The 20606-nt window shown below is 48.3% G+C and overlaps 2 protein-coding genes across 3 annotated transcripts; both read left to right on the top strand.

Annotated features, from left to right (window-relative positions):
- The first annotated feature begins 3118 nt into the window (after positions 1-3118).
- On the top strand, positions 3119-10049 carry LOC119291969. 2 transcript variants are annotated; one of them, XR_005142790.1, is made up of 6 exons: positions 3119-3200; positions 4334-4797; positions 4884-5178; positions 5347-6311; positions 6885-6961; positions 9756-10049. XR_005142790.1 is itself a non-coding variant. In XM_037570778.1 (5 exons), exons 1-4 carry the CDS (start codon positions 3192-3194, stop codon positions 6280-6282), a joined length of 1704 nt encoding a protein of 567 aa, XP_037426675.1. In that variant the 5' UTR covers positions 3119-3191; the 3' UTR covers positions 6283-6311; positions 6885-7255. The 2 variants fall into 2 exon arrangements, 1 of the variants encoding a protein (XP_037426675.1); XM_037570778.1 differs by lacking the exon at positions 9756-10049 and having other exon boundaries at positions 6885-7255.
- Positions 10050-15667: 5618 nt separating this feature from the next.
- Positions 15668-20296, top strand: LOC119294143 (protein unc-13 homolog). The gene is made up of 3 exons (XM_037572394.1): positions 15668-16762; positions 16867-18180; positions 18276-20296. Exons 1-3 carry the CDS (start codon positions 16034-16036, stop codon positions 19464-19466), a joined length of 3234 nt encoding a protein of 1077 aa, XP_037428291.1. The 5' UTR covers positions 15668-16033; the 3' UTR covers positions 19467-20296.
- Positions 20297-20606: the final 310 nt, after the last annotated feature.

Here is a 20606-nt window from a genome sequence, read left to right as displayed (position 1 = left end):
CCCGCCGGCCGCGGCTCCCGCCCTGCCCCGGTCGCCCTCCCGCCGTCCAAGCCGCTCCCCCGGCCGCCCTCCCGCCCTGCCCCGGCCACCGACGCCGCCTCATCCGAGAGGTGAGGTATGTGCTTTTTTTCATTTTGTTTCATTTTCTTTTTGTTTCATTTTTTAGCACTAATTAGTGACTGTCCTTTGCAGATGGAGATGAACAATGAGGAGATTGTCATGTCCGATTCGTCGGATTGGTCGACATCCGACGATTCCGACATTGATGAGTTGTTGCAAGATGACGACGTAGAGATGATGAGCCTCCTCATCGACGTGCAATCGTTTGAAAACCGCGTGAAGCTGATGGATCAGAGGAGAGGGTCGAAGATGGGGCGAGTCACCATCTACCGGAACCGCGCTCTCGGACACGAACATTTGATGGAAGACTACTTCTCCGAGGTACCTACATACCCTCCTCGTCTCTTCCGCAGAAGGTACCGAATGCGGCGTAGTTTGTTTGTGAAGATTGTCACCGATTGTGAGGCCACCTCATATTACTTTAAACGTCGTAGATCCGCCGCCGGTATCATGGGGTTTAGTGCATATCAAAAGATATCGGCGGCAATGCGGGTACTCGCTTATGGCATACCCGCGGATTATACCGACGAGTATCTTCGCATTGGGCAAGATACAACCACGGAGTCAGTCCGTAGGTTTGCCAAGTTGGTCATCCGGTTGTACGGTGAGCAGTATCTTCGGGCACCAAACGAGGAAGATACAAAGAGATTAATGGAAATGAACGAAAAAAGGGGATGGCCGGGGATGCTAGGTAGTCTTGATTGCATGCATTGGAGGTGGAAAAATTGCCCAAAGGCATGGCACGGAATGTATTGCGGTAAAAGCCGTGATGCTACCATTGTGCTTGAGGCCGTAGCATCTCAGGACACATGGATTTGGCATGCATTCTTTGGGTTGCCGGGAACACTCAATGATATCAATATCCTCAATAGATCTCCTTTGTTCAAAAGATTAATTTCTGGGGATGCTCCAGCTTGCAACTATAAAATCATGAACAATGAGTACTCAATAGGATACAATCTCACCGATGGCATCTATCCCGAATGGGCAACTCTTGTGAAGTCCATCAAGGAGAAAAATGGGGTGCCCTTAACAAGAAAAGAGGCTCATTTCACCAAGGCACAAGAGGCAGCCCGCAAGGATATTGAGAGAGCTTTCGGTGTTTTGCAAGCAAGGTTTGCCATAGTTCGTGGTCCAGCTCGGTTTTGGGACAAAAAAACCTTGATGAACATCATGAAATGTTGTGTGATTCTACACAACATGATCCTAGAGGATGAGAGAGGGTTAAACCTCCCTTGTTTCTATGACAATGTTGGTATCCGTGTGCAACCGGAAAGAAACCCTTCTCGCATACACGCTTTTCTTCAAGCACATCGTCAGATTGAGGATGCAACCACTCATGGTCGACTCCGGGATGATCTAGTAGAGCACCACTGGCAGTTGGATGGGCGGCGCATTGGCCCATGATGTATCTTTGTTTTACTTTTCTATGTCCTATTTGATTCGAACAATTAGTGTTATTTGCTCAAACATTGTTGTAATAATTTGAATGATTATTGTTTTATTCGGTGTTGTAATAATAACTAGAATGATTATTGTTTTATGTCAAATGTGATGGAATTTGTGATATGTCATATGATGAAATGTGATGAAATATGTGATATATGAAATGACAGTTTTAAAGGTTGGGTTTGATGGTTCTAGTCTTAAAGCAGTTTACGGGTTGGGTTTGATGGTTCTAGTCTTTGCCCCTGTTTTTCAACCCTTAAAAGTGTCAAAAACTGGCACTTCTCAACCCTTAAAACTGCTATAAGGGTTTGAGGGTTCTACTAGTAATGCTCTTAGTAGGCTTAAAGAAAGATGAGCCGGAGCTGGCTCTTGAGTGTGTTTCTCTTTTTTTTAATCTTTTTTCCTATTTTATGGTTGCTCACACAATTTTATTTTATTTTCAGCAAATAGAATTTTTTGGCCGGAATATAAACGAGGTTCATATACTTCAAAGTATACAAACTTTCATGAATCCTGAGTTGGAATTATTACATATTAATATTCTCATCATCTCAAGTATTTATTAAATCTCATTATTCTCATTTTTTTGAGAAATATTCGCATCTATTTCTGTGAGTGTACCAAGTCCTTATGGTTCGTCCAAGCCCAAACAGTACAAAAAATTATAAATTAAATTGTTAGTCATAGAAAAGAAATTAACTAAGAAATATATAAAATTTTCAGATAAGATTTTTTAAAATTATGAAAAAATATTAGTGTTATTTTGAACAATTACATAACAATTGAAAGACCATTCCATGCACCACTACTTTCTCATCAGATGAAAGTGCCGAACTGAAATACATCCTGACGAACGATGTTAGGGAGGCTTTTACTGAAAAGTGGTACTCAAGAATACATGTTTACTGACGTTTGCCAAAATTTAATATAAAAAATGTTGCGGAATGACAAAAGGATGGAGTACTGCTAATTTTTTTTGAGCATCAGTACAGACACAAGCGCTCATATATACGCGCATACACTCATCCCTATGAATGCACACACGCACACCCTACCCCTATGAGCACCTCCGAGAGACTGAGCCGGCATATCATCTTGAGATTTACGAAGTCACCGTAGGCGCCTCGTCGTCGACGGAAACGTCTCCTCCCACTGAAAGCGCATCGCCGGAAATCCTGAAATAAATCCAGGAATAATGCGAGCACCAGGATTTGAACTCTGGTGGGTTGAGGATACCACTGTCCACCTAACCAACTCAACCACAGGTTGATTCGCGAGTACTGCTAATTTTATCGCCCGTTGCAACGCATAAAGAGAACGAGAAGAAGAAAGGAAAAGGAATGTGGGACGTTATTGGGCCGGCCCACGGAGTTAAGATTTCAGGCGTGAGGGTGAACTCCGTAATTCGCAAACAGCAAAGAAGAAGAAAATTCCTAACCTAGAGGCTAGAGCCGCCGCCACCTGCCCTGCCGCCGCCCTCTTGCAGCGACTCCCCTGCCGCGCCGCCGCCCTCTTGCAGCGACTTCCCTGCCCCGCCGCCCCCCTCTTGCAGCGACTCCCCTGCCGCGCTGTCCCCCCTCTTCCTCGGTCCCTCAATCTTCGCGGTTCCCCCAACGCCGTCAATGCCTCTGGTACGTCGGCAGTGGCGATCCTAGAACCGCAGGCTTGGATTTTACTCCTCCATTTGCTTTGGATGTTTCATTGTACAAACAATTCAACATCAATAGAAAATTTAGAGAAACTCAAACACTTTGCAATGGTTTGTATGACAACAAGTTATATTTCTAAATGCAAGAGGTACTATTTCTATGTTGACTGATTACTTTCTATAAATAAATTTGCATCAAAAATGTTATATACTCAATCAATCCACAACGGGTAGATGCACTATATGCAAAGCTGGGTCGGTGTATACATTTTTGTAGAGCCTCGTGATGTGCAAGTCGCCTCATTAAGAAATTGCAATTTCTGAAGCGGCAAAGAACAAAATTTTGTTTGACATATTATTTCTTATTTATGTCTGCATGCACAATATTAATTATCTTGTATTTCAAGCTTTTATATTGTATTTCAAGCTTGCAACAATATGTACACCCGGAACTTTTTGTTCAGGATATACTCTCGGGCGTGTTAAATTGGCGTACACCTTTTTTTTAACCATGTACACATTCTCTTAGCAAATGTGTTTTTCTCCATTTCCGCCTTTCTTTATTGTTTATAGATGAAACATTTTGTATATCTCAGGTGCTAATATTAGCGCACTCCCTTTTATCTGGGCTCTGCCCTGTATGCATTGCCATGGTCCGAGACTCCTAGAAGACTCCCGATTCTTTCAGTCGTTTTCTATATCTTCTTTCCAAAGCCTGCCACCTGACACAGGAGCACAGTGCAGCGCTAAGGCCCACCACGAATTCCTCTGACGCTGGCCGGGATCACAAAATTCCGGTGGTGGTTACACTGCCACGTTGTTCAAGATTTCAACACACTGATTGCCAGCCGTCCGATAGGAAAGATTCAATGGCCTATATGCTTTGATATTCATACACTATATAATAGTATAGATATTTAGTGCACATTTTCCTCCTGGAAGTAAACCACCGGCAGTAATTCATTTTTTTAGCGCATTCAATCCAGTACCTCATTCTATTTAATTACTGTTTCAACTTAGGTCCAACATATTAGGTTTCTTTAGTGAATTTTCCGTTCTTTGAAAGCTCAGTTTTAGCTAACTGAGGTGGTCTTTTTTTCTCTCTGTTCTTTTCAGGTTCCAGCAGACTATAAGAATGTCATACGTCCTCTATTTGACAAAGTAAGACCATGTGTTGTTTCTATTGAAGCATATGCCAAGGCTGTCATCAAAGAGGAAACATTGCCATCGGCAGATGAACATAAGGATGTCACAAACGTCAAAAAGGAGGAAAACAAACGGAAAGCTGCTGGGACCGGATTTGTAGTTCACTGCAGCAATAATTTCACGGTTGTAACAGTGCATACATCTTTCAAGTTCCAAGGCCAAAATGCAGTTGTGAAGTTCTGGGATGGAACGGAAGCTACCGATACAAGGGTGATTAAACTGAAAGGGCCCATGAACCTTATTGTGGCAAATATTCCTCATGGTGATTGGAAAGCAGTTCGGTATGACCAAATCAAAGAGGACGGGTATTCTCAGATTGTGCTCTCCATTTTCTCCCTAATGTATTGGCGATTACCGTGTGTATGTCGTATTATGTACGTTCAAACAACCTTGTGTTTCCTCATTTGTTATTATACCTTTATATTTCGGAACTCATTTAATTGTTGCATTTGTGTTGCAGTTCGCCAAGATGCACTGCTGTCCTTGCCAATGGCCACAAGGTCCCTGGAAGCGAGCAGACCTTCAGCTTCAACCTTCCGGTGGCAGGAAAACAACGGAAAGACGAATATGAAATTCATGATAAGCAGTTTTGTTACTTGAGAGATTACGTTCTTGGAGCTCCGGTCTTCGATACGTATGGAAAACTTGTTGGATTTGTTAATCAATGTCGAAAGGCTTTTGACTTTAAGTTCGGCGTGAGATCAGAATATTTACAAGATGCATTGTATAAGTGGTTGGCGGGGAAACAATGGAAGGTATGACTCAATTCAATATATTCAGTTTGACTGAAAATTGAGCTATCATTCATGTTGCAAAAGAAAAAACTTTTGTTCATAAATTTATACCTGGTAGTTCAAAAGCTATGTGCACTTTTACGAAATCAGATGGTTCTTGATCTTATAGGTTTTTCTTTTTTTCAATAGGATGTACTCAACCCAAGGTCGCAGATTTGGCATCCAGTCGACGAGGAGCGCGTTGATTCGTCAGTGGGACTGAGGGGAGGTGTAGGGGGTTTGCCGCATGTGCCTCTGGATCAAGAAGAAGACAACTTTCAGTTTGATTCGTCGGTGGGACTAAGGGGAGGTGTAGGGGGTTTGCCGTATGTGCCTCTGTATCAAGAAGAAGAAGAAGAAGAAGACAACTTTCAGCTTGATTCGTTGATAGCTAGTGGCGACAATGAAAAGGAATTTGAAGGAGAGAAAGTGGTGGTGGTGGACAAGGTCAGCTCAGACATTGTGGATCTTCGTACCAAGAATTTCGTAGCAGACGGTGTTATCACCAAGTACTTGAAACATTTATCTTCTACTAAGCTCAATAATGATGATGAAGTGTATCTTGCTGATGCAACGGTGTCTTCGGCGTATGCTCAAGATGCTTCAGCCATCAATGTCGAGTTACTACGACGTCGCCTTGTGCTCTTGCTGGTTAACAACAACACCAATTTTGGGCGGGCTGACATGGGCACACATTGGTCTTTATTCCTTATTGATGCCATCAACGGGCCACCACCACAGTTCTACCACATGGATTCTCTGGGTGGAGTAAATCGTCCTGCTGCAGATCATCTTGCTACAGCACTCGGTGCAGTCTTCCCTGATGCACCCGGTGTTGTGGATGTGCCCACACCAACACAAAAAAATTCGTATGATTGTGCAATATATGTCATGGTGTTGGCAAAAAGTATCACTACATGGTGGAAAAGCAGAACCGAGTCCAGGGAGCATTGGAAACAAATGATACATACATGCGTGACCGAAGAAAATGTCCGTACCTTGAGATCCGACTTTGCTGATCGACTAGAGCAGGATGAAAAAAATCAAAAGGTTGAGTGCAATAAGGAGGAGAAAGCCAAGGAGTGATGCCAGCCTACTTGTGCGCTGACTTGTAGGTTAGTCTTTTCTTCTATCCTCTCCTTCTTTTTCTTCTTCTTCTTCTTCTTCTTCTTCTTTTTTCCGATAATTTCTATCTTCTTCAGAAGCTTAATAAGACCATCATCTGTACATATTGCATGAGTTGCACCGCTATGTGTCAACATTTTGTTTACGGCCCTTGTTTACTAATCTATCTCCCTCCCCATATGCATCTGGATTTGAGGCACTTCTGAAGCTAAGAAGAGTGATGGTAAAGGCTCATTTAGTACGGTTGTTTAATACAGCTGTCCATGTGTTTATAAGAATAACAAATCAAATTGTGTGGAATCTCCCTTCTTTATATATTCTAAGAGCCACGACGAGATGTATGTTTCCGAATTCGTCTAACAGTTGCCGGTGCACAGTACTCATGTGAGAAATTGCACATACTATAAGGACATTGGTGCCGAGGGTGCTGTTGTTGGATGGCAATATTGAGTTTTTCTGTACCATAGTTTGCACTTGTGCTACATTATCTATGTTGTGCGCCCTTGAATTTGCATGTGCAATCAAGATTTGACCTAAAGTTTACCATTCATTTACTGGATCAGGAACTCGTTTTTTTGGTGGATTGCGGCTAGGGGAGCTTATCTGGCAGCAAGGACTGAATGAGACTGGACTGGTCTTGGTGAGTAGAATCAACGAAACACCTAGGAAGTCTTAACTATTAGTGGTAGTTTAATTGAGAAGGGAAACTGCATACCCATGAAAGTGTTATGTAATTCCTGCTTGAGCGCTTTGATGCACGGATCTATCTTGTTTATAATATATTCCCTGGCTAATGGTTTACTATTTGGTGGCAATTACATATGCAAGACAAGGCATATTTATAGCACTTTTTTGTGCTGCCTGTAAAGTCACATTGACAGTAGTAGTGGCGCAAGTATGAAATTCATCTTTGTCCTTATTATTCCTTTGGACATGCCTGCTGAAACCAAAACTCATGTCCATCATTCATGTGTGCTGCCTGCTGCTAGCCTTGGCTGGGGAGGTCGCCTCCGTTCTTGTTTTGCTTCCTTTGACCGGCGGGCTGGGAAGCTTGTCGGTGGTTTTGCTCCCATGTGTGTGTTGTGCTAGTGAACCTTTAATTGGTACTTTCTCCGTCATATAATACGAGTGTTTTTGACACTAATGCTGTGGTTTCTTGGTTTGATGGAAATCTTTTTTTTCTTTTTAATTATGTTGCTCCTCCATCCATGCATGCATGTGTGCCTGAGTGATAGCTTCTTTTACACCAGTACATATATCTTGGGTAAACGCTTGGTATCTGTAGTCTGAGGAAACGCCATCGCCAGACCACTCGACCCCTGTCGATTCGTTGGACAGCTTACGCTCCAGATTTCGTCTCGTTTTAAAAAGAAGAAACGGAAAACCGGAAACACCGATCCGTGCATATCACTGGCCCCGCTCGCAATCACCTCCCCTAGTATCTCTACAGCATTAATCGCCGGCCCTCGACGAGCTCTGCTTCCCACCTGAATTGCCTCGCCGCCAGCTTGCTCACCAGATCCGCTGCTCCGCCGGCGTCTCACCGCGACTGCTCCAGCCAACGACGCCTCTCCGCTCCGCGACCACACCGGCCACCGACACGACCTCGCAGCTCCACCTCTCCAGCCCGCTCCATCCGCCTCGCACCTCCAGCTCCGCCTCGCATCGGTGGACCGCAATGCCCAACCTCCTGCCCCATTGTTCCTCATTAGAGCCTCCCCGCCGAGCAGCATGGCTACCACCTAGTCCACTCCACCGACGCTACCCAGTGCGATTCTGCGGAGTTTTCTCAGTCACTAGGCTATCCCATCTAATGAATCGGCTGCACCCCCATCGATTTTGGATCGGCCAGCCTGAGTATTGGCCTTTGGACTTCAAAATTGCAACCCTATTTGAAAGCTCCCCAATCATGAATCAAAGGTATGTGCACTTCGTGGAGTGCCCCACATTTGGGGATTTGTAATTTTTGCAACAGATTTTGATGTGTAATGCATCCATCAGCTGGATGAAAATTGTTATTTATGTTTATTGCCGGCCTAGTATTGTTCTGATTATTCAGTTGTTTCAATTTTTTGTCCGTGCTTCTAATCTACTCCCTCCGTTCCTAAATATAAGGTGTATTACTTTTTCAAAAAGTCAACTCCTGTCTATGTTTGACCAACTTTACAGCGAAATATATAAAGATTTATAATACTAAATATATAAAATGTAAAAATACAGTTCATGATGAATCTAGTGATAACGATTTGGTATTCTAGATATTGATATTTTTGTCTATAAACTTGGTCAAACTTAGAGAAGTTTGACTTTTTGGAAAAATAATACACCTTATATTGAGGAACGGAGGGAGTATTTTAGAATTGCTGCGACACTTCCTTTGCAATGCATCCTACAGTGCTTCCTGTAAATAGAGCATAACGTACCCCCGTATTGGCGCTAAATTTGTTATGTTTACCCCTTTTGAAATTCCATGCTCCCATCTAAGACTAAAAATGCACCCTGAATTTCATGACTCCATCACACAAAATTGCTTCTAAATTCCAAGCAATTTGAAGCTTGAGTGTGTACTGAAGAGCCGATATGCCGCAGGCCAGTTGACTGGGCTGCCCTTTGTGTTCCTATGCTTCGATGGCATATACTTTGTGCTCCTTTGTTGTTTTGATAGAGCTTCAACTAATCTTCTCAACATAAGTTATGCTTCCATTCTTTTTTATATGCTCCCGCCAGTTTAATTTCTAGCTGCTACTATTATGTCATCATGCTTCCTTATTATCATCCTATTTTCGCAATACTGATAGCCAACACTTTTTAACAACCCTATGTGTAGTACTTGCCGAAAAAAACAATATGGGGTAAAGGAATAATTGGTGACATAGCAACCTTTACATGCTTCTTCCAGACTTCCACGAATATGACTGCCCGGTGGGTGAAAATATTTGTTTATGTTTCATTTTCAAAATTCCACATTTCAGGTGACAGGTGACACTACTTATATACCCAGTGCATTTTTCTTGTTTTTGCCATTATGCATCTAAATTGTAATCCTTCAATTTTGTTTGACTGGAAACTGCTTCCATTTATCAACAGAAAATCGGTTAATATCTTTCTAAGTGACACAAAAGATGCATCGTCCTGTTAGTAGCAAGCTTAGTTTGTACTCCATTATCAATGTTCTAAGCTTCATCCCAAGATGGGTAATTTTACCTTTGCATAGTTTGTTTAGCTTGTTCATCAATTTCTAAGCATACCTTAAAGCCTCAAATCATTAGCAAGCATGCTTCATTCTTTCTCGCATTTTTATTTCGAATGAATGTGCTTCCATTAATTCACGCATATATTTCTATTGTATAAATGTTTATATGCACAAAGTGATATACATTTTTTATTGCAAGTGCAAGTGTGTGCTTCCTTGTTTCTTATTATTTTTTCTACAGAGACATTTTGTTACACCTGATGAGTTCAGCCATGCCTTCTGTTTCTGCACAACGCCAAGAAGGATACGTTGATGTTAAGTGTGATGTGACCAGGAGTAACCACTATACGTCGACGACTACCGTGTTGGCCACAAGGATCTTGCGTCGTGTGTAATGCTTATCCATAATCAAGCCATTTAGTAGGCACTGCGATCTCAGCTGAGTGGAAGTGGAAATAGTGTTGATATCGGATTTTTGTATTTTTATTAAACAAAAGAATTGTAAATTATTGTCACACCAAGTGGGTTTTGTTTCAATTCTTGTGCTTCTTGTTGTGCTTCCACACACCTGCTTCTCTGCTCTTTATATGTTCCATCTTACTAGAAAATGATGCTTCTAAAGAACTTGCAATTGCATTCATTTAGTTGAAAAAAATGTGTCCTGACATGCGAACATCACACCAGAAAATGATGCTTCTGTGCATCAAGAACAATGCTTCCATGGTTCAAAAATTATGACACATCGGTAAAGGAATATATCTTGTAAAAGAAGGTAATTCACAAGCAGCTGGCAATTGGAACTCTTTTTTTTTGGAATTCAAGAGCTTTATTGATTTAAACAGCGGGGTTACATTCCTTCATTACACAAGCCGTAAGGAAGGATGGAATATAGTTTATCCAAAGGCATCTTCTCCTAGAGGAACTACACTGTCTAGCGCAAAGATGCGCCATTTCATTTGCTTCTCTATGAGTATAAACCAAACAAAATTCCTCAAACATCCCGCAAAGCTCTTGTATCTCTGTCACAGTGATCGCTATCTCCGAACGGTCTAGACCTGGAGAGTTGCACTGTTTTATAACTTGCTGAGCATCGGACTCAATGATGACTTTCCGATACCCCAAGTCTGCAGCCAACTGCACGCCATCTCTGATTGCATATGCTTCCAGTGATCTTGCATTAAGCCCCGCCTCATACCATAAGAATTGTGCTCTGATCAGATTACCTTCATGGTTCCTCACAGCCACCCCGGTCCCACCTTCATGAGTTTCTGCACAAAAAGCTGCATCCACATTGATTTTTATGAAACTCTCTTCTGGCGGCTTCCACTTGTGAGCTTCTTTGCTCGCTCGGACTGCACTCTGCTCTCCTGTAACTGCTAGATCAGTGGTTACATCTATTGCCCATTTAACAGATTGTGCTATGGACCGAGTAGTTTCGCCATGACTTCGCGCATTCCTCTCTGTCCAAACAGCCCAGGATCCACATAATACTATACATGCCGCAGTTTAGTTCACCTTATCTCCTTCTACTATGTCCATCGCCCAAGTTACAGGGTGCAGAGTTGGTATCTTTACTGATGTAAATTTCTTTATCTCCTGCCAAAATATTTTTGCCCATGTACATTCAAACAAGGCATGATGTATGGTTTCCTGCTGTCTGCATGCTTGGCAAAAACCAATCTGCTCAATATGCCTTTGGCACAAGACAGCTCTTGCTGGGACAAAGCCTTTTATGACACGCCACCAAAAATTCCGAACTTTGGGAGGGACGGGAAGGCTCCATAATTTCCTCCAAAACTTCTTATCTTGTCCCCCTGAGCTAGCCGGAGTTTCATCATTTCTTCTGAGTTGCACACTTAGTTTATAGGCCGATCTTACTGTAAAGTTACCAAGCCGATCCGGGTGCCACGCCCAGAAATCCTCCTGCACTCTTCCCACTGGAATTCTAGCAATCATAGATATATCTGGTTCAAAGAAATTTTCTTCTAGTTTCTCCATATCCCAACCACTAAGGTCAGGCTGTAGCAGTTCATCCACTCAGGATACATTGGCAGTTGGTCGCCTAAAGATAGGCCTCTTACTGTTGCTTTCGGGGATCCAAGGATCATCCACAAATTCTAGTGATGCTTCCATCCCCTACACGTTTGATTAATCCCCTGTTAAGGAGTTCTCGTCCGTGCAATATTGCTCTCCACGTGTGAGATGAGTTCCGTTTATTCCTAGCTTCCATAAAATCTCTGTCGTGAAAGTATTTCCCCTTCAGAATTCTAGCACACAAGGAATCAGGCTTTGTTAATAACCTCCAGCCCTGTTTTGCCAACATTGCCTGATTGAATAGTTGTATGTCCCTGAATCCCATTCCTCCTTCCCCTTTTGGTATTGCAATATCAGCCCATTTCTTCCAATGCATTTTCCTCTTTTTGTCATCTCCTCCCCACCAAAACCGCGCAAGTACACTCATTATCTTCTTACACATGTTTTTTGATAGACGGAAACAGCTCATGGAGAAGGTAGGTATGGCTTGGCAGATTGGTTTTACAAGAACCTCTCGGCCCGCACTGTTCAGTAACAATGGTAACCATCCATTGCAGAACTTCTTGATGGAGGATACAATACCTTCAAATTGTGAGTCTGTTGACTTCCCTAGGGCAGTAGGGAGTCCCAGATATTTCTCCCTCAGTGCCTCAGTCGCAATGCCAACCCTCTGTTGTACTGTCTGTTTCACCTCATCCGGACAGTTAGCGCTGAAGAAAATTGCAGATTTTGCTTTGTTTACTAATTTTCCAGAGCCCCTCCTGTACGTTTCTAGTATATCATGTATTCTAGTTGCTCCAGCTTCAGTGGCCCGCGTAAAGATTAAACAATCATCCGCGAAAAGCAAATGTGTGATCCATGGTGCATGAATTCCCACTCTAATTCCCCTGGTTAGATGACCTTCTCCAACTTTCCTCAGCAAGCACGTCAGTCCTTCCGAGCAGATCAGAAATAGGTAAGGGGATATGGGGTCCCCTTGCCGTATACCTTTAGATGGTTTAAAGGATTCAGAGAAGACACCATTTACTCTGACTGAGAATGAAACAGTTTCCACACATGCCATCACTCTGTCAATCCACCACTCCGCAAACCCTAGTTTATGCATAATTGCCCTTAGATACAACCACTCCACCCGGTCGTATGCCTTTGTCATATCAAGCTTCATCGCACAATCAACACTTTTTCCTTTTTTCCTTTTCAAGTAGTGTATACACTCATATGCAGTTAATACATTGTCTGATATAAGTCTTCCGGGGACAAAGGCGCTTTGTTCCTCCGAAATAATCTCTTCCAAAAAAGGCCTCAACCTGAGAGCAAGTACCTTAGCAATTATCTTATACAAGACGTTGCAAAGAGATATCGGTCGGTATTGAGCCAGGTTCTGTGGGTTTTTAATCTTGGGAATGAGAACCAACACCGTATTATTAACCACATCTGGCAATATTCCTGTTATAAAAAACTCTCGGATAGCATGACATACTGAGCTCTTCAGGATGTTCCAATGCTTAATATAGAACCCAGCCGTGAACCCATCAACACCCGGAGATTTACTCGGATGCATCATGAAAAGGGCATTTTCAATCTCCGTATCAGAACTGGGCCACACAATTTTACATTCATCTCCTCACTCACTTTCCTGTCAACATGCGCCGTTATCTCCTCCAGAATCGTTTCCTCCTGAGCAGTGAAGAGTATTTTATAGAAATTAATGGCTACCTCCTCCAGTTTAGGTTGTTTTGTCACTGTGCTGCCATCATCCAGCGTTAATGCCTTAATCTTATTTACTCGAGCCCTCTCCTTAGTTTGAGCATGAAAAAACTCAGTGTTTCGGTCTCCTTCCCGCAGCCAACTCACTCTTGATCGTTGTTTTTCCATCATTTCCTCTCTAGCCAAAAGTTCCGAAATCCTCTTCACAAGCTGTTTCTCTTCAGTCGAGGGCCCCTTCCATAGAGAGTTTGCTCTCAGGTTCTCTAATCTGTTCCTCAGTGTTTTAAGTTGTTTCTTCACCGATCCAAACTCCTCCCTATTCCATTTCTGGAGTCCTTGTTTAACAACCACCAATGCCTCTGTCATTTGCTGCAGGTTCCCACACGAAGGAACCCATAAATTCTCAACTGTCTGAGAGTATGTCTCATGTCTAGTCCAAGCATTTTCAAACTTAAAAGGTCTGTTCGTTCCTCCGTCAGATGTCTAATCTGACTTAGAAATACCTATCACGAGCGCACAGTGATCAGACTCTGTAGTTTGCACATGAGTTACTGAGGTATTATCAAACAGGTCCATGAACCGATCATCTTCGAGGCCACGGTCCAATCTTACTTTAATGTTTCTATCATCTTGCTGCCGGTTATCCCAAGTATAGGGTAGCCCCGTAAAACCCAAATCAGTGAACCGGCAGTTATTTACCGCCTCCCGGAATCCTTCCATTTTCCACTCCTCTCTGTGTGCACCACCAAACTGTTCAGAATCTTCCAGTATCTCATTAAAATCCCCCGCACAAAGCCACGGGTTATCATACTCCCTCCTCAGATAGTTTAGCAGTTCCCAGCTTTTCTTCCTCCTGTATCTTACTGGTTCTCCATAAAACCCCGTAAATCTCCACTCCCTATCTCCTGTGTTTTGATTCCGGATCAGTACATCAATATGAGATCTGCTGTAAGATTTCAGGCTGACTACTGAATCACCATTCCACATCAGGACAAGTCCTCCACCGAGTCCCTCAGATTTAACACCAAACGTGTGTCTGAACCCCAATCTAAACCTCAAGTCTTGCGCTCTCGTAGCAGACAGTTTGGTCTCCGAGAGAAAGACCAAACTCGGACGATGCAACTGAATCATGTTGCGAATTTCTTGAACTGTCTCGGGCCGTCCGCATCCCCGACAGTTCAGAGCCAGGGCATTCATTGCTTCCGGTGGTCACCTTCTAGAGGTGTCGCCGATCCCGCTGTGACTTCCGTGCTAGTACCACTTTCCACTGCTTCTCCATCAACCCCTTTCAGCTTCTTCTTGTGTGCATTCTTTTGTGGTGTAGCTGCAGGGTCCTTCTCATTTCCTCCAAACAGTTCAACCATGTTAGCTACTGTTGCTGAGGTATCTGTTAACACCAATGCTTTATCCAAATTCGCACCACCTCCTCCTGTAGACACAGAATCCATGGCCAACCTCTTTCTAACTCCATTTTCCTTCTCCTTAATGATAATATCTCTCTTGGGTTCTGCCTCCGCTGTACGCCCGTCGAGTGGATGTTCAGAGTTAGTTGAATCTGGATTACTCCTTGCTGCATTCCACCGCCAACTATTTCTTGGATCATATTCTGTTTGTGTTCCTCCTGTAGCTCTACTTGCTTTATTTGGGGTCTCTCCTCTACCCCGTCCAGCATCTCTTCCAAAAATTCCTCCTGATCGTCCTCTCCCAGCTCCTCTTCCACCCCCCACGACCTCCATCTCGTTTCTTCCACTCCTCTGCAAGAATAAAATCACCCCACTCAAACTTCGTGGTATCATGCTCTCCTGTGCCACATTCCTCGAACCAGTGTCCAAGCAGACCACACTGGTTACAAAACATTGGTAACTTCTCATAGTTAACCTGGTACCAGTCCTTCTTACCCCCCTTTGTGATCGAGACAAATCGCTCTAGTTTCCTGTTCACATCCAGATTAACTTTTACCCTGACGAAAGCCCCAACATACCCCGCTGGCAGCTGTATCTGGGTTTCTAGGATTTCTCCCATCTTTCTGCACATGCCCTTAATCACCGCCTCATGCAGGTAATTGTCCGGTAACTTGAGAATTCTTGCCCACACTGCTACTTTGTCCAATACCATCTCTTTAGGGTTTGTAAAACCATCATACTCAACCAAGATTACTGCTTGATCTCTGAACAGCCAAGGACCTTTCACCATCGCCGTGTTCCAGTCTCCCAAGCATGCAAATTGTACAGTGAAAAGATTTTCTTCAATCATGCGCCGCCGCACCTCTTTCGTCGGATTCCACGCAGCTCTCATATCCGCGTATAGGGCCGACGGGCTAAAACCTCTGATTGTATGCACCTTAACCATGGCCAGCCACTTTGCGTGGATCTTCGGCACATCCGGATCATCCTCTCATACAAAGTCGTCCCCATCATCCTCATGGAGGTCCAACCTCTTAATCAGTTCCTCCACATCTTCTGCTCCACGTTTCCCTCCACTGCTGCTTCCACTCGCCATCTCCTGATGTTTCCTGGCACTTCCTCCCCCGATTGCAACCAAAGAACCTCGACAGCCAAGGCCGGCAAGAAACCCAGGCTTCCCTTGAATCAGCCCGAACTGTCCGAGGTAGATGGGATGATGAAAAGAGAGATCTCGCTAGGGTAGATCGAAACTCTCGGCGGCGGCGCCAGAGGAGCCCTAAACCCTAGTTGAGACACCGGGGGAAAAAAACTCTCTTGTGGCAAAATCGCTGGAGCGGCAGCATCAGCACGGGGCTAAGCTTTTGCTAGTAGCACCATGGCACGGCAACCGGCCAAGAATAACCAGACGTGGAAGCGTGCGCGGAGCGGCGGTTTCGGGGGGCGCCTCCTTCCCGCGCGCGTGGCCCTCCCTCCCCTCCACCATTTCTGGGTCGCCCCCGCCTCTGCCTCGGCCCGAGACACCACGCGCTCGGCCGGGACATCCATGCCCATGGGGCCGCGCCTCCTGCAGCACTACCGCTCCCGCTCCGCCTCCTACGCGCGCTCCCCGGACGCCGACGCCCTCCACGGCAGCCCCGGCACCGCCGCCGACGCCCTCGACTGCCCCTTCGGCCGCCTCGATGGCCTCTCCCGCGCCGACGTCCGCGAGGCCGCCTACGAGGTCTTCTTCATGTCCTGCCGCGCCGGCGGCGGCGGCAACGCCAAGGGCGCCGCGTGCGACGGCGCCGAAGGCGGGGACGCCTCGCCCAGGATCGGCGCCGGGCCCAGGGGCGGCACCGGGATGAACGTCGTCAACAGCCGGGTCAAGCGCGCGCTCGGGCTCAAGGCGCGCAGGGCGACGCAGCCCTCCACCGCCCTGCGCAGCGGCAGCTTGAACGCCTCCTCCGCGCCCGGTTCCCCCGGCCGCGCCGTGCGAGCGCCGGCCGGGTCGCCCAGGGCCAGGCGGCCCATGACCTCGGCCGAGATCATGCGGCAGCAGATGCGCGTCACGGAGCCCGGCGACGCGCGCCTCCGCAAGACGCTCATGCGCACCCTCGTCGGACAGGTCCGTCCGTTCATGCATGCACCGCCATTGACGAGCCGGTTTCGTGCAATGCATGTGTTCGATACTTCGATCCGATGTCATGTACGTTCTGAATCGCGATGCAGGTGGGGAGAAGAGCGGAGACGATCATCCTGCCGCTGGAGCTGCTGCGGCAGCTCAAGCTGCCGGACTTCGCCGACGGCGCCGAGCACCACCAGTGGCAGCGCCGCCAGCTCAAGCTCCTCGAGGCGGGCCTCATCACGCACACCTCCGTCCCGCTCGACCACCGCCACAGCGCCTCCGTGCTCCGGTTCCGCGAGGTCGTGGAGGCGGCCGAGGCACGCGCCATCGACACCGGCAAGGCCTCCGACGCCATGCGCGCCCTCTGCGACGCCGTGCTCGCGCTCGCCTGGCGCTCCGCCCCCGCCGGCGAGGCCTGCCACTGGGCCGACGGGTACCCTCTCAATGTGATCCTATACGTCTCCCTCCTCCAGGGCATCTTCGACCTCAGGGACGAGACCGTCGTGCTCGACGAGGTGGACGAGCTCCTGGAGCTCATGAGGAGGACGTGGGCGACGCTCGGCATCAACCGGATGCTGCACAACGTGTGCTTCGCCTGGGTCCTCTTCCAGCAGTACGTGGCCACCGGGCAGGTCGAGCCGGACCTTGCCGGCGCGGCGCTCGCGGTGCTCGCGGAGGTGGCCGCTGACGCCGGCGCCAGGCAGGACAGCCCCCGTGACCCCGTGTACGCGCGGGTGCTCTCCACCGCTCTTGGCGCGATACGTGACTGGTCCGAGAAGCGCCTGCTTGACTACCACGAGTGGTACGGGAATGGCGGCACCGGCACCGGCAGCACCGCGGCGTTGGAGTGCGCTCTGTCTTTGGCGCTCGGCACCGGCAAGATCATCGCCGAAAGTGTGCACGCGGGTCACGAATGCGGCGGCGATCGCGTCGACTACTACATCCGTTGCTCGATGAGAAGCGCCTTCGCCAAGGTCCTCGAGAGCGGGCTCGGGCAGGAGGTCTCCGGCCACCAGCGCGACGTCGACGACACCAGCGGGATCCTGACGCAGCTGGCCAGGGACACGGAGGAGCTGGCGCAGTGGGAGCGCGAGGGCTTCAGCCCGGAGCTGAGGCGGTGGCACCCGTTCCCGGCGGCGGTGGCCGCGGTGACCCTGCACGGCTGCTACGGCGTGGTGCTGAAGCAGTACCTGGGCAAGACCGTCTGCCTGACCGACGAGCTGGTGCGCGTGCTGCACGCGGCGGGCAGGCTCGAGAAGGCCCTGGTGCAGATGGTGGCGGACGACGACGGCGAGCCGGTGGTGCGGGAGGTGGTGCCCTACGACGTCGAGTCCGTAGTGGTCGGCTTCCTCCGGACGTGGGTCGAGGAGCGGCTCAGGGTCGCCAGGGAGTGCCTCCTCAGAGCCAAAGACACCGAGGTGAGCTTGCCTCCATGGATCACGCATCATGTTCACGCTCCATTCCTGCAAAGTGTCTCAAACTAACCCTGCCGTGGCATGGCATGGTCGCGTAGAGCTGGACCGCGAGGTCCAAGAATGAGCCGTACGCGCAGTCGGCAGTGGACCTGATGAAGCTGGCCAAGGCCACCCTGGACGAGTTCTTCGCGATCCCGGTGAGCGCGAGGGGCGGCATGCTACAGGACCTCGCCGACGGCCTCAGCGCCGTCTTCCAGGACTACGTCTCCTTCCTCGCCTCCTGCGGCAACAAGCAGAGCTACCTCCCGCCGCTGCCGGCGCTGACGAGGTGCAACCAGGACTCGACGATCAAGCGGCTGTGGAAGAGGGCGGCGGTGGCGCCGTGCCGGGTGCCCCTGACGAGCGGCGGGCGCGGCAACGCCCCGTACCACGGGGGAGGCCAGAGCGTGAGCGCGGCCGGCGGGCACAACCCGCGGCCGTCAACCAGCCGCGGCACGCAGCGCCTCTACGTCCGGCTCAACACGATCCACTACATCCTCAGCCACATCCAGGCGCTCGACAAGTCGCTCTCCTTCTTCTCCGCGGGCGGCGGAGCATGCACCTCGCCGTCCACCACGAGCCGGCTCCTCGCCGCGCCATGCTGCCACTTCGACCACGCGCGTACCGCGGCCCAGTCGGCCATCTCCCACGTCGCCGAGGTGGCCGCGTACCGGCTCATCTTCTACGACTCGCACCACTCGTTCTACGACGGGCTGTACGCGGGCGGCGTGGCCGACGCGCGTATCCGGCCGGCGCTCCGCACGCTGAAGCAGAACCTGTCGCTGCTCGTGTCCATCCTGGTGGACCGCGCGCAGCCGGTGGCGGTGCGGGAGGTGATGAAGGCCTCGTTCCAGGCCTTCCTGATGGTGCTGCTCGCCGGCGGCAACCAGCGGAGCTTCACGAGGGAGGACCACGGCATGGTGGAGGAGGACCTGCGGAGCCTGAAGCGGGCCTTCTGCACGCGCGGGGAGGGCCTGGTGGCGGAGGAGGTGGTGGAGAGCGAGGCGGAGGCCGCCGAGGGCGTGGTCGCGCTCATGGGGCAGACGGCGGAGCGGGTGGTGGAGGAGCTAAGCATCGCGACGACGGCGGCGTGCGGCGGGTCGCCCCGGGCCGCGCTGCCGATGCCGCTGACGACGCGGCGGTGGTGCCGGACGGACCCGGACACGATCCTCCGCGTGCTCTGCCACCGCGACGACGAGGCCGCCAGCCAGTTCCTGAAGCGCGCGTTCCAGCTCCCCAAGAGGCGGTGACGCTACGCTTTGCGCCGCTATTTGCAGCCAGTTGCAGACTCTAATTCGTGTGGATTATGTGTGTGTGGTGTGGGAGACAAATAATTGATCGCTTGAAAAGCGTTCGCAAAAGCTTCTGCACGGGAAGAGAAGTTCGCCTCATATCTGAAAGTTAATCAAAAGATTAGCCACCACAACAAGTACAACGCAAAGGGCCTGTCCTAAATCAATCATCTAGCCGCGTCACACAAACGCCAAACACTACAAGGAGCAACAACTTCAGCCGGCCATACTTTGCCAACGCACTATCCACCCTTGAATGCCTAAAAGGAGACGGCAAGTGGATAGCGGGACTCGGTCGGGACCGGAAAAAGGCATCCTCTTGGAGCACCGGCAGCTGTGTACTTAGCGCCCTCGAAGATCAACTTGAACCAGCGGCAAGCACCGAAGAACCACCTCACATGACCATAAGGCCAAGTCTCCACCCTCGATGCTCTCAACAATGTAACGACGCCAAACGCCGCCATCGCCGGTCCTGCAACAGACCAAGACTTTCGCCCAGAGACCCCAACCCGATCAAGAAGGGGAGATGCCGACACACCTTGACGATGCCTCTAAGGAGGGAAACGACACCCACTGGCGCCGTCGTCGTCAGCTCCGACTGAAGACGAGCAGGATTTTCATCCAAACCGTCGCACATCTCCCACCCCTACCACCGGATTTGGCCGCATAGTCGATGGTATTGTGAGGTTCCGCAGATAACTGAAGTTCAGAACATGAGAGGCAGGCAGGCAGGTACAGTTCAGAAGGTGAAAACGAACTCAAATGTAATCATATTGATTGTTGACAAAGGGTGAAATAATAGTATACATCATATTGACAATGCCACACACAAAAAATCACCATGCTATATACTTCCTCCGTTCCTAAATACTCCAGATATAGTCCCTTGTTAGATTCACTCATTTTGCTCTGTATAATAGTCCCTTGTTAAAATCTCTAAAAAAGACTTATATTTGGGAAGGGAGGGAGTAGAATGCGGACATGTTTACAAACACATAAAAGAATTGAAAGCTCTTCCTTCATGGAACAATCTCTCACTCGCTCACACTGTATCTTCTTAATTCACAGCTCTTCTTTCTATCCCTCTGCACACAAAAG

The sequence above is a fragment of the Triticum dicoccoides genome, chromosome 4B (assembly GCF_002162155.2).
Source record: "Triticum dicoccoides isolate Atlit2015 ecotype Zavitan chromosome 4B, WEW_v2.0, whole genome shotgun sequence".
Taxonomy (NCBI): Eukaryota; Viridiplantae; Streptophyta; class Magnoliopsida; order Poales; family Poaceae; genus Triticum; species Triticum dicoccoides.
This window is presented reverse-complemented; position numbering and strand designations above follow the sequence as displayed.